This window comes from Fukomys damarensis, unplaced genomic scaffold (assembly GCF_012274545.1).
Source record: "Fukomys damarensis isolate Sample0158 unplaced genomic scaffold, DMR_v1.0_HiC HiC_scaffold_14, whole genome shotgun sequence".
NCBI lineage: Eukaryota > Metazoa > Chordata > Mammalia > Rodentia > Bathyergidae > Fukomys > Fukomys damarensis.
In genome coordinates, this window is record NW_022900926.1 from 68,393,076 (window position 1) to 68,406,886 (window position 13,811).

At 36.1% G+C, this 13,811-nt stretch overlaps 1 protein-coding gene across 1 annotated transcript in view; it reads right to left on the bottom strand.

Moving 5' to 3' along the window:
* The window catches only part of Lrrc1 (leucine rich repeat containing 1), a 105,442-nt gene that overhangs the window by 71,334 nt on the left and 20,297 nt on the right, over positions 1–13,811 (bottom strand). Inside the window, exon 3 of the mRNA XM_033763180.1 lies at positions 521–638. Within this exon, the coding sequence (XP_033619071.1) occupies positions 521–638 (118 nt within the window). The remainder of the gene's footprint in view (positions 1–520; positions 639–13,811) is intronic.

Here is a 13,811-nt window from a genome sequence, read left to right on the forward strand (position 1 = left end):
ACAAACCTCATCACAGAAACTCAAGTGAGCGGAAGCACAACCAACGTCACTAGAAGTAAGTGGAGCTGATAGAAACTGCCCGGAGAGTGAGCAGTCTGCTCCCTGCAGGTGCACAGCACTAAGCCACTGCGCCATAGGCAGGAGCAACCCAGCCCTCCTGGTCAGACCGCAGACCTTCCATACCAGCAGGTGCTCACCACCAGCCAGTGTCCAGGTCACTACAGCAAGCGGGTGAGGTGAAACGGCCTGGCCAACTCACTACTCCAGCTTGGGAAATCTGCTTGGGAAAAGTTGTCTTCTAAAATCTCCTAAAAGTTGCTATAAAAAATTTTTGATAAATACATGTAAGTTGATTGAACTATTAAAAGTGGCCCTGATCTCAACACACATTCACATCGCTTTCCCACATTTACCAGGGACAACATCTCCAGCAACATTTATACAACTATAGTTACTAAAAGTGCCCCCAGCATCAGAAGAGACAGACATAAAGACGACCCATGTGGGACCTCGTTCTTACCATTTCGAGACACATCGAGTTCCACCAGCTGCATAAAGTTTGCGATTTCTGGAGGGAGCCGCTGAATCTCATTATCACTAAGTCCAAGCTTTCGTAATTTGACTAGCTGGAAAAATTGCTGGAAGACAAAAGCAATTTATAGATATCATAAATGTCAGCAGCGTAAGGCTTTCAGTTAACAGAAAATTTAAAGCAGCATTTCTTTACAAACGAACCAAGGTCGTACCAATATAGATTTGCTGGTTTTATTAGTATATTACAGATATGTAAAGATGTGATCACTGGCATTATCTGAGTACGAAGAACCTTTCAGTTCTATTTTTGCAAATTCCTATCAACTTACAATTATTAAAAATAAAATTTTCAGAATTAATAAGCAAATTAATGAAAATAACAGTCATCCAGTAGATGGTTACATCTACTCAGGGAAAATTACATTATAACTTCAATATTAAGTAAACACATGGAACAACCAAATATGTTAAAAAGAAACTTATAAAAGAAATTACTGCACATTACAAAATATAATAATCAATAACCTCAGAAAAATCCGATGAAACAGCATGATGCCATAAAAAACAAGATTTGAAGAATTGGAAATAAGCTCTTAGAAATTAAAAAATATTTTAGCATCAAAAAAAACTCAACAGAAGAGGATAAAAAAATAAAGTTTACAAAATTTTTCCAAAGGACAATGAGATGCAGAAATGGGAGACATGGGAAAACCAAAATAAATCAGTCCATAAGGTACTGTATCCATGTAAAACTAGGAAAAAGCACAGGAAACTGCAGAACACGATTAGGACACACCATCTGAACAATAAAATAGACGAAAAAGATACAATCAAGAATAGTGTAAAATTAAGATCTCCAAAATAAGATTCTGAAAGCTCCCAAAAATTGGGGCAGGGAACCCTAACAAAGAACTGGGAATCAGAGTGGGACTGGACTCAACAGCAGCACTGAAAGTAAAACGAAGCACTCCTTGAAACTCCCAGCCTGAAAATACACACCCAGCCACGTAATCAATCAAGTACGATGGCAGAAACACATTTTCAGAGACACATGGCCACAAAACAATCTACCTTCCACACATATTTCTCAGAAATCCATGAAATGGATATTTCAAAAGAAAAATGTTGTTAGCTCCAAGAAACAGAATCAACGAGAGAGACAAAAGAAACTCTCAGGGCAAAATCATGAAAGAAATTCTAAAATAGCTGAGCTGCAGGCCTTAAATTCAACCTGCCCACTTTGGAGCACAATGTAGAGGCTCCTAGAGGGAGGTCTGAAAACAATGATGACACATCTGAGGATTATCTGATATGTGGGAGTACCAAGAGGAGATTTACAACTCTGTTGGAATGTTGAGTGATAAATGAACAGCAGGAATATAGAAAGCAAAGCAAGCAAAAAGGGACAGGGTTATTAATTCCAGAATAATATAAAAAGCTTAAGAAAATATAATCAAAATATAAACATGACTTGATTATGAATAATACTTAAAGCCATAATAATATATGCATACAAATTGCTAAAAGCTAGGGTTTCCCAAAGCCACCAAGAGTCAGGTGTACGGAGAAAGCAGAGGCTTCCATTCAGGCTGCACAGATTACTGGATGTTTCAAGCTAACTGCATATATTACTTTGCTAAAAATGGAAATTGAATTTGCAAAGGCAAAAGTCTCTAAGATTACAGGATAATTCAAATGTTAATTTTGTGAGCCGCTAACATGTAATAGGCTTCTCTCTTGTACTGGTAAATGAATTGATACTTACATAAGAATACACTCCTTTTGGAAAAAAGTTGGAGTACTACATGACAGATTAGATATTTACAAATCCACTGGCTTAATTCCAGGGCATCTGTCCTTGTAATATAACTAGAATAAAAAACTACAATGCACAAATACATATTTGTATCACTGCAGTATCTGAAAAGTGAAAAGCTAGAAAACATCAAATGAGAAAATGATTAGTAGGCTGCTAAATAATTCAGTGTTATGTGTTATGCAAATGATGACTATTGTAAAGATCATATTACTTGAAAAAGATTTACCATTCAAACAACTAGAAAGAAAACAAAGTTGTTTCTGGGACACTATCAAAAGGCCATACCTACAGGTGCACTGAGGGGGGCAGGGACACGACACTGGGGAAGACATTCATGTCAGGTGACAAGGACATCGTATGGACTGCTTAATTTTCAAGACATGTTTTAAAATAAATGAATGCAGCCAGGCATGGTAATCCCAGCACCGAAAGGCTGAGGCAGGAGGATCACTGCAAGTTTGAGGCCAGCCTGGAATACACAGTGAGTTCAAGGCCAGTCTACACTCTGAAGTGAGACCCTATCTCTAGGTAAATTAAATAAATAAATAAATAAATAAATAAAGTAAGATGCGCTGTGAATCCAAACAAATGATTGCAGCAATTAGCTATAAATGATAATGAAGAAAATGCTCAACAACAGGACTAATCCTTTGGATTTCTTTAACCATACAGTGGAGACTCAATTTTTTAAAGGAAGTACTGAAATTTCTTTATGCTAGTTGTACTAAAGCATTAGCTAACACAGAAGCCGTTAAAAAGAATCGCATATTTGAATAACTGAGCTTATGCCAATTGTTCACAGAGTCTGACAGTTTCATAATATGTCAATGTGTTTACTTGAGCATGAAAACCTCACTTTGGTTTCCAGGAAAAGCATAATACCAAAAGTATAAAACCATCACATCAATAAGGTACACAGACCTGCAATGAATAATGTTAGCTCTATGCCTGTGGAAACAGTCTACAAATCCCCATATCAGCAGAAGTCATAGCAAAAAAAGCAAGGTTTTGTTCTGCATGTTGAAAGCATCCTCGACTACAGCCTGTCACAAATACTACTTTAGTCACCTTGAGAAAGCACGCATTAGATGTAAAAACAACCCTATCTAACACGATCCCAAATGAAGCCAACAATTCCTAAACTGTCCCAACTGTCCCGATGTGATCCTAATACGGTATCGAGATGCTTTAAATCGCCTACTTTCTTATAAGATCAGTGCAATACTACTGAACCTCAATTAAATCCTCAAGTTTTCCACTTCCTCAGGTAGTCAGGGAAAACAAGCCAGTAAGCCATAAGCCCTTCTGCCTTCCTTCTGAGGCCAGCCAGGGCACAGGAAGAACAGTGGCATAGCTGGCTTGGCAGGGCGCCTCTCGGCATAACGATCACGTGACTGAACACACAGACGCTGTTCTTCAGCTCCACCATGTCTGATTACAGCTCACTGACCCACTGACAGCACATTCTGTACAATTACACAAAGAAACCCAAATTGCCATGGCTGTCATATTATGCCAATCTTCTTATAGCCCCCACTGTTTTTAACAGATACAGAGTCTTTAATTTGGCTGGACAAAAGGTTTCTTTTTCTCATTTTCCATTCCTAACAGGTTTCTTTTTCCTTCTCTTTTGGTAGTGTTAGTACCTCCTTTTTGCTTTAGAGAAACGGCCGAAGGATATCTCAGTCCTAAAAGAGCTGTGTCCCTTTTTATATGGCCAAAGATCAGTCAATTGTCCCCAAGTTGCCCCATCTCCTTCCTCAAAATGTAGATAAAACATAAACCATTGTTACAGGTTCATGTGGGGGACAATAATGTAAAAACTGTTACAAACTCCTGAAAATCTAAGACCCTCAAATATAATATCACCAAATTTCCTCAAAGATTTCCCTTCTGCAGCAGTCTACCTTCTCCTAAATCTTAACTCTTTCTATCCTACACAGTTTGCATCACATCCCAACTCCTGTCCCCCTCAATTTAGACTACCTTTTCTGTCAATCACCTGAAAGATGTGGTAATCCAATTGTTCTAACCTCAATAAAAATTAAAACTGAATACAATTTATACCATTTGCTATCACTAGACCTTGATCTTTACTGTGAGACTAACAAAAAAATGACAGCCATTTATTACCCAAAAATTCTATTCTTAAGCACAGAATAAATGTATAAGAATGTGCTTGACAGAATTATTTATAATACTCCCAAACTGTAAATAACTCAACTGCCCCTCACTAGTAGGTCTGACATACATATATGCCAAATATGAAATTCTATTCAAAAATGGTATTGTTCATAACGTGGATGCATCAGGGAGAGAACATTCAGCAGAAGATGCCTGGACGAGAGGCCACACATTATAGTATTCCACTTCTACGTGCCCAGAGTGGTAAGGAAAGCTTAAGAAGTAATTATAGTGCTATAAAATCAGATCAGTGGCCACCTCTAGGTGTGAAGCAGAGGACTCTGATCAGCGAGAGCATGCAACTGGGATTCCGGCAATGCTCAGTTTCTTAATCTGAGTGGTCATTACAAGTGTTTACTTTATCATTTGCTGTAACTTGTGTATTGACACTTTGCTTAAGCATTTTGCTATGTATGTGTTTTATTTCACATTAATAAAAATCTTAAATGTTTTAGACTACTCACTATTAGGAAGGAAAATACCAATTAGCACCACAGACATAAAACTGCTTTATTCGTAAGAGTCAATAATGATGAAAAACAATGGCACAATATCTAGAAGAGGAAAGAGAGTAAGTGATCTTTCCAATCTGAACAACAATAATAACTTAATAATGATGATGTAACAGTTGCCCCTCACCAACAGGTTCTCTCTGCTTGGCAGTAAGCTAAGGACTTAAGTGGATTACATTTTTTAACCTTCTCAGATCTCAGTAATGCTAATAACTACATGCATCTATTACCCTTTGCTGCATGACAAACCATTCCAAATTGTGTGACTCAGAATATTATGATTTTTTAAATTTAATTCTTCATTCATGCAACTACATTCAATGACTGCTGGAAGAGGCATGCTAGCCTCACTAATGTCTGGAGCCAATGGCACCAGCAGACTGGAGCTCCTTTCCTCTCCACGTGGCCTCTGCCCACTTCCCTGCAGCCAGAGCAGCAAGGACCCTTGGTGCCTGAGCCCTGAAATCTGCATGTCATTTCTGCCACATTCTATTGGTCAAGAAAAATCACGGTCAGCCCAAATTCGGGGGGACTAGAGAAAGTCTCCACATGTAGATGGAAGGAATCACAGAAAATGCATTAAAAAGAGTCATGAGGTGGGGAAAAAACTGGTAGTCCCAGCAGTCTATCACAAAACTTCAAATATAACACTAAATACATTCTACACTGGGTAGATTACACCACAAAACTTTATGGTTGATCACAGAATGATGACTTTCCTAAAGAAAACTGGCAGAGAAAATAAAATACTAAGTAAAATCTGGTTATGACTTTTTTCTGTACATGAGGTGGTTAGAAACAGGAAATACTCACAGAATAGTGAATGAAATGAACTAATTTGGTTAAAGCAGAGGATTCTAATGACCACCTCTCATATTCACACTCACAAATAAGAATTATTAAATAAGTGCTGTTAACACTGCATTCCCAGTATATTTCAGTAAAGAGGAATGGAGTACAAATGTCTCTATATGAATCACTCAATTTCTTTGGTCCTCTATTTCCTTGTGTATTAGATTTAAAAACACACACACACGCACACATTAAATGTCAAGAGGTGCTTTTTAGTTCGAAAAATTAAAGGACTATATTTAAAAGTAACTTCAAAGCACCATAAGAAAACTGATCCCATTACCACACAAAATAATATTAAGCATGGAATTAAAAATACAAATGCATAGATTTGGTAAGTATCAATGAAAAACATGCTATAACGAAACAGTAGGCTAGGGATACAGATATTTTTACTTAGTTGAATCAATATAACCACCAGTGAATTAAGGTAATCTTCATTTAATAAAGAAACAGAGTTCGAGCAACATTTAGTAGTTTATCTGACTGTTTATCAGTTAATTACATTCTTTAAGAAAATTTCCAAAACAGAACCACGTTAGAGTATGTCAGATCCTCAGGTAACCACCTGGCAAATAAAAAAATTTGTGAATTATATTCTAAATGGTTGAGTATAAAATGGAGTCATCAGAGAAGAACATTTTAAGCTATAAAAGGAGTAACTACTAAAATTATGCCAAAGCTTTATTCATCTTAATGAATGAGTTGCAAGGGGAAATAAAGAGCATGCTAGTGAATCCTGTGTGTAAGAGCACACAAGCGGTGCTGCTGTCGAGATGATTCAGGAAGAGCTATTAGACACAACAGAAATCCAGGTAGATAAGGAAATAAATCAACTTCTAGAGAACACAGGCCTAGAAGCGCAACATCATGCAGATAAAAAGCCTTGGAGAAGGCTGAAGGGCACAGAAAGTAGAAGAGAGAAACTGGTTCAGGTTATAACTGAGATAGCAAGAGGGTGTCTTAAGAAAAAGCCTTGGTCTCAATGGTCAGGTCTGTGAAACTCGAAAAAGACAACACCACCTATTCATTTGAGGATTTGAATTTTTTATAATGCCAATCAATTTGTAGAGATATAGAACAGAATTCAAAAGAGAATAACAAATACTACAGAATTTGGTGGAAACCAAAAGAAAGCAAAGATAATTATATGACACAAAGTTTAAGCAACAAAGAAAAAGAAAGTACATTATATAATGATTGAAAAGGAAAACACATCAAGAGGATATAACAAATTTATATCAATACCTGCCCAACACCAGAGCATCCTAATATGCAAAACAAATACTTAGGATCTAAAGGGATGACACTGCAATACAGTGAAAGCAGGGGGCTTTAATACCTTACTTCCCACAACAGTAAAATCATCCAGACAGAAAATGAATAAGAAAATGCTGAACTCGAGCAAAACTTTAGATCAAGCAGACCTAACACATTCTTCTCAAGGGCAAGTGGGACAACCTCCAGGAGGGATCCCATATTAAGGCACAAACCAAGCCTCAGCAAATCTAAGAATAAACTTATATCCCAATCATAGTGATATAAGACATCCTTCCAAATCATAGTGATATAAGACAAGAAATCAGATAATTTTGGAAAACTAAAATGCTCCTGAACCAGTGGATCAATGAAAAAATTTCAAGGAAAAATAAAAAATATCTTCAGACAAAAATTGAAATATGCTGTTGATGGCTTCTCTTGCTGCGCAAAAGATTTTTAATAAGATGAAACCTCAGTTGTTGATTCTTTGTGATAGTTCCCATGTGACTGGGGTTTTGTTCATAAAGTCTTTGCCCACACCAGTGTCTTCAAGAGTTCTACCTAACCTGTCTTCCAGCAGATTTAGAGTTTCTGTTTCTGTTTTAATATTTAGATATTTGACCCATTTCAATTTTAGTTTTGTGCATGGTGAAAGATATGGGTCTAGTTTTAATCTTTGGCAAACTGAAACCCAGTTTTTCTGGGTTTTTTGCCAGTGCCATGCTATTTTTATCACAGTAACTTTGTAGTATAATTTAAAGTCAGGGATGGTGATACCCCTGCCTTGCTTTTGTTGCCTAGAATTGCCTAAAGTGAAATAAATCAGACACATGTGCAAATACATTGTTTTTCTGGTATGAGAAATTAAAAGTGTAAACGAAGACCAAAATATATAACAGATATTGTGAAATAGGAAGAAAATGTTCAAATGGGTAGGGGAACTTGGGGGGGGAGGAAAAAACAGAAACAAAACTTTTTAAAATAAGGATGGGAAAGGGCGTAAAAGGGAAATTAGGGGAGTGGGAAAAATATAAGAATCAAGATATATCATGTATAGATACAAATTCTCTATGATGAATGTGATAGTTATGTATACTTAAAATGTACCAATAAACTTAATTTATTATTTAAAAAATTAAAACACAACATTCCAAAACTCACAAAATGCAGCACAGGCACTTCTAAAAGGAAAGTTGGTAGAAATAAACATTTATATGGAAAAAAAGGAAAGATTTCAAATAAATAAATGTTATACTTCAAGGTACTAGAAAAAGAATGCATTAAACCCAAAGTTAGCAAAAAGAAGGAAAAGTAACATGAAACAGAGCTGAAATAAATGAGAGACTAGAAAGCATTGGAAAAGATGAATGAAACTGAATTCTTTAAAAACAAAATTAACATTTAGCTAGAAAAGAAATGAAAAGACTCAAATAAAATCAGACATTACAACTGTAATAGACGTTGGTATTGTCTATGTAGTAGACAATAGTATTGTCAGCAATTACTGCCAACAAATCAGATAAAATGTTAAAGTTCTGAGATATATATATAAATACCAAGACAGAGCTATGAAGAAACAGAAAATTTGAAAAGACTAATAATGTGAAATGACATTGAATCAGTAGCCAAAGTATCCCTAGAAAAGCTCAGGACTTGAGCGCTTCATGGCTAAATTCTACAGATAATTCCAAAAACTAATACTAATCTTCATCAAACTGCCCCCCCAAACAACCAAAGAGGAAAGAAAACTTCTAAACTCCTTTTACAAATTGAAAATTGAATTACCTCAATACCAAATCCAGACAAGGACTTTACAAGAAAAGAAAATTACAGGCCAATGACCTTGATGAACATGGACAGAAAACCCTCAATAAAACACTAGCAAAGAACATTCAACAAATATGTTAAAATGACCACTCATTGCGACCAAAGGGAATTTATCCCCAGGGTACATGGTTGATGATTTAGTACCTGCAAATCATGGATATTATCAAAATGTCATTATATGCATGAGAAAATCCCACAATAAAACCTAGTATTCTGTAAAATTAATATGTACTTTACTCAGGAAACTATTAAAAATAAATGAGACCACATTAACAGATGAACACATAAAATCATCTCACTAGACAAAGATGAAGCAATGGACAAAATTCAACCTCTTTTAAAGATAAAAGAAACTTTCAACAAATTGGGTATATAAAGTATATACCACAATACAATAGAGTTCACATATTATAAACGCACAGCTAACATGCTTAGAAGAACATGTAAAAGGTTCTCCTTGATGGTCAGTAACAAGTTTAAGAATGCTCATTCTTTCCACTTCTCTTCAAAACAGAACTGCAAGTTTTTGCCACAGTAATTAGCAAGAGAAGGAACAAAAAAGGCATCCAAGAGCTGGGGGAGCTCAGAGGTAGAGCACTCGCCTAGTATGTCCAAGGACCAAGGTTTGATCCCCCATATTAAAAAAAATGAATAAAGAAACCCAAACAGGAAAATAACAAATAAGATTTTCACTGTTTGCTGATACCCTGATCCTACATATATAAAACTTCACCAAAAATAAATTTTAAAAACAGGTGCATATACAGATCATATTGTAGAATACAACAAATTTACACACAAACCTAGCAGTATTTCTGTACACTAACAAGGAACTAGCTGAAAAAGAAGCTAAAAACAATTCATTTACAATTGCTAAAAAAAAAAAAAAAACCCGAGGAACAAATGTAACCAAGGAGGTGAAAAAACCTGCGAAAAATTCTGAGATATTAATGAAAGAAACTGGAGATGATGAAAATAAATGGGATGAAAGCCAATAACCACAGAGAAGAATATCATTAAGATGTCCATACTATCCAATGTGATCCACAAATTCATTGCAACTCCTATCAAAATTCTGTCATTTTCAAAGATTTTTTTTAAAACATGAAAATCATATGGAGCAACAAAAATTTCAACTCGCCAAGACAATCGTGTTCAAAAAAGAACAAAGCTGGAGGCACCACCTACTGGAATTGAAACTATCCCAAAAAAACATCGTAATTACTATAACAAAGTACTGGTTTAAAAAAAAGGCACATCAACCATAAAACAGAACAAAGAGCCCAGAAATGAACCCATACCTGTACAGCCAGCTGATTGTTAACAAACACAAGGGAGGAAAGACAGGTTCCACAGTAATGCTCCTCATAAATGTAGGTTTTGGATGTCCACATGTAGAAGCATGAAACTGGACCTTCCACAACATATACAAAAAACAATTCAAAATGTATTAAGGACTTAACTGTAAGACTAAAAAAATATAAAACTACTAGAGGAAAACAGAGAGAGGAAAGTATACATCATGGGTCTGGGGAATGATTTTTTGGGTTTGATCCCAAAAGCATAATCAACAAAAACAGAAATAGCAAATATACCAAACTAAAAAAGTTCCCTGCAGGACAGGAAACAACAGCATGCAAGAATAACAGATTGAAAGAAAGCATCTGCAAGCCATGTAGCCAACAAAGGTTAAATATCCAAAATTCAAACGGGCTCAAACAACTCAGTAGCATGAAAACACTCAGTTAAGAAATGGCCAAGGGACATAAACAGACACTTCTCAAAGGATGACACAGAAATGGCCAAGCAACACAAACAAAATTAAAATAAAACAAAAAACCTCCCTCAACATCACTAACCATTAAGGAGAGGCAAATTAAAACCACAATGAGAAATCATCTTTCACCTATTTGAATAACTATTACCAAAAGAGTAAGAGAGATGTGCTGGTACGAGTATAGAGAGAAGGAAACTAGTGGAAATGTAACAGTATAGCCTTTATGAAAAACAATATGAAGGTTCCTAAAAACTCTGCAAAAAAAACTACCATATGATCCAGCAGTCCCATTTCTGGGTATTTATCCAGAAGCACATATACATAATGGAATTCTGTTCAGTTTTCAAAAAGAAGGACATTCTGTCAGTAGCAGTTACATGGACTGCACTGGGTTACATTATGTAAGTCACAGAAGCCAGGCACAGAAGGCAAATACTGCAAGTTCTCACTTGTATATGGTATCTAAAACAACTGAATTCATAGAAAACATCTACTAGAATACTGGTTACAGAAGGTGGAGATGTGGAGAACGGAGAGATGATAGTCAAGAATACAAAATCTAAGACAGGAGGAACATACCCCCCAAACATACACACACACACACACACACACACACACACACACACATACACACAATTTAGTTCTACTGAATAGCATAGTGAATATAATACAGCCCTGAATACATTTTTTAATTCTGAGAGTACATTTAAAATGTTCTCACCACAAAAAAATATTAAGTACATGGGGTAATGGATATGTCAATTAGATCAATTTAATTATTCTGCATTGTATTCAAAATCATATCACTTTTATCCCACAGATTCATATAATTATTAACTATCAATTTACAATAAAAAGAATGTGAAATAGTGATTTCACAAAACAGAACACTTGTATCTGCCTACTGGGACAAGCAATACATAATAAACAGGAGATAAAAAGAGATACTGAGAGAGAAAAGCATTAATCTCTCAATAAAATTAATCCATTCCTTTATGATCTGAAATTGGGAGAAAATTTTTCCTTGCCTATTCATTTGCTCAGGGGGCAAATAAATGAAACAGGTCATAGGAAAAAAAAAAAAACCTCTCCTACTCTAAAATATAATTTTTAATAGGTAAAGTTTTGGTGACAAAGGAACTCTCTTTACGCACAAAGAAAATTCTATTGACTCATGTCCTTATATGGTCCTAAAAGTCTCAGATAAACCTATTTCAGAGAAGCAAATTAGTTTCCCACTGAGCACTAGCATGTGTGCCCTTGAATATTCACAACACAGATACTTACATTTACTCTGCTCAAAACAGTTCTCTTTCTAGTTTTTCTACATTCTGCCCTCCCCTAATTTTGTCCTCTCCTTTTCTGGTATACTGTAATATTTTCAGAGTGTTTCCACCCATTATCAAGTTGCCACCCTTAGTGATTCTTAATAAAGCTGAAAATGCTCCAAGCCCCTACCTCCATTAATTAAAATAGCTCAGAAGCACACCACTTTGAAAATTACAAAACCACGAATGCTTAATATGCTATGATCAGAAAATCCGGTGAGGCTGTGGTATTTGCAATCACTTGACAAAAAGAAACTTTCATTAACGCATGGGTGAAAATGACAGCATTAGTGCACTGAGAACCCTGACTGAAAGGACCAGCTGGTGACACGGAGACAAGGCTGGTGGTGCAGATGGAGAGCTGAAGGAGGGGTGGGACAGGGAGTCAGGGCACAGGAAGGATCAACTATGACCAGGAAATGTGGAGTTCAACCTGAGACCTTAACAACAGGGGAGTGAGGGAACAGAGGAAGCAAATGCAAACAACAACTATCACATGACATCAAAATCATGTTCCTGTCAAATACTTAACAATACCATATATACATGTGTTTTAAGGTTACAGTAAAAAAGAATGTAAAATTACATATACAGTATAACACATATTTTGTTTTTCAAAATGAAGGAAGTTCAGGAGAAAAAAAACTGCTTAGGAGTTCAACCTGAGACCCTAACAACAGGGGAGTGAGGGAACAGAGGAAGCAAATGCAAACAACAACTATCACATGACATCAAAATCATGTTCCTGTCAAATACTTAACAATACCATATATACATGTGTTTTAAGGTTACAGTAAAAAAGAATGTAAAATTACATATACAGTATAACACATATTTTGTTTTTCAAAATGAAGGAAGTTCAGGAGAAAAAAAACTGCTTCAAAGAGGTAAATCTGTTAAGGAAAGAGCTTAAGCCAAATGACTGATGATCATTTGGTACTGATGGTTTGTGCCTCAGAAAACCAAAAAGGCTATTTGTGTGTAGAAGGGGTGGTTTTCCCTTCAGGTTATAAAACAAACTATATAATAAAAAAAGAAAAACTTAAAAAACTGAAGGTATAATCAGTTTATATAAAATAAAAAGAGTTCTGGGCCGGGGACTTGGCTCAGAGGTTCCATCACCTGCCTCACAAGCACAAAGTCCAGAGTTCAATCCCCGGTACCAAAAAAAATAAAAAAAGTTCTTTTAGCGAGAAGTCCAACAGGTTTTCAATGATGCTTATTAGAGTGATCCTGTATTTGGACAGAGATTTTTTTCAATAAAATCTCATATTACACCCAGGAAAGCACTGTGTGACCCAAAGGGAATAAACTTTCCTTTAGTGGGGTTTGTCACACATTCGGTACAGTTCATCCAAGCCAACAGCCATGACAAGCACTGTAAGCTGAAGTGCCTGAGGATGTTCAAACAAGCAGCAGTGCCTGCTACAAAGGACATCCAGGAGACGACACGGGGCAGGGCCGGAAGTGACGATCATAATAAATAAGCACAGGCTGCCGTTATGAAAAGATAATGTCTCTGCTGTCACTTCTGTTACACTTCCTGGGGAAGACAACAAAAGTCAATGAGGCTGTTACGTGGTTACTCATGCTACACCAACAGGAATCAAAGATTCCTATGATGCATATACTAGGATGGATTCTTCGGAGACACTGCAACAGGAAGATTCCTGATGAATTTTCTAAGCAAATACACCAACCTCTAGATCAGCACACTG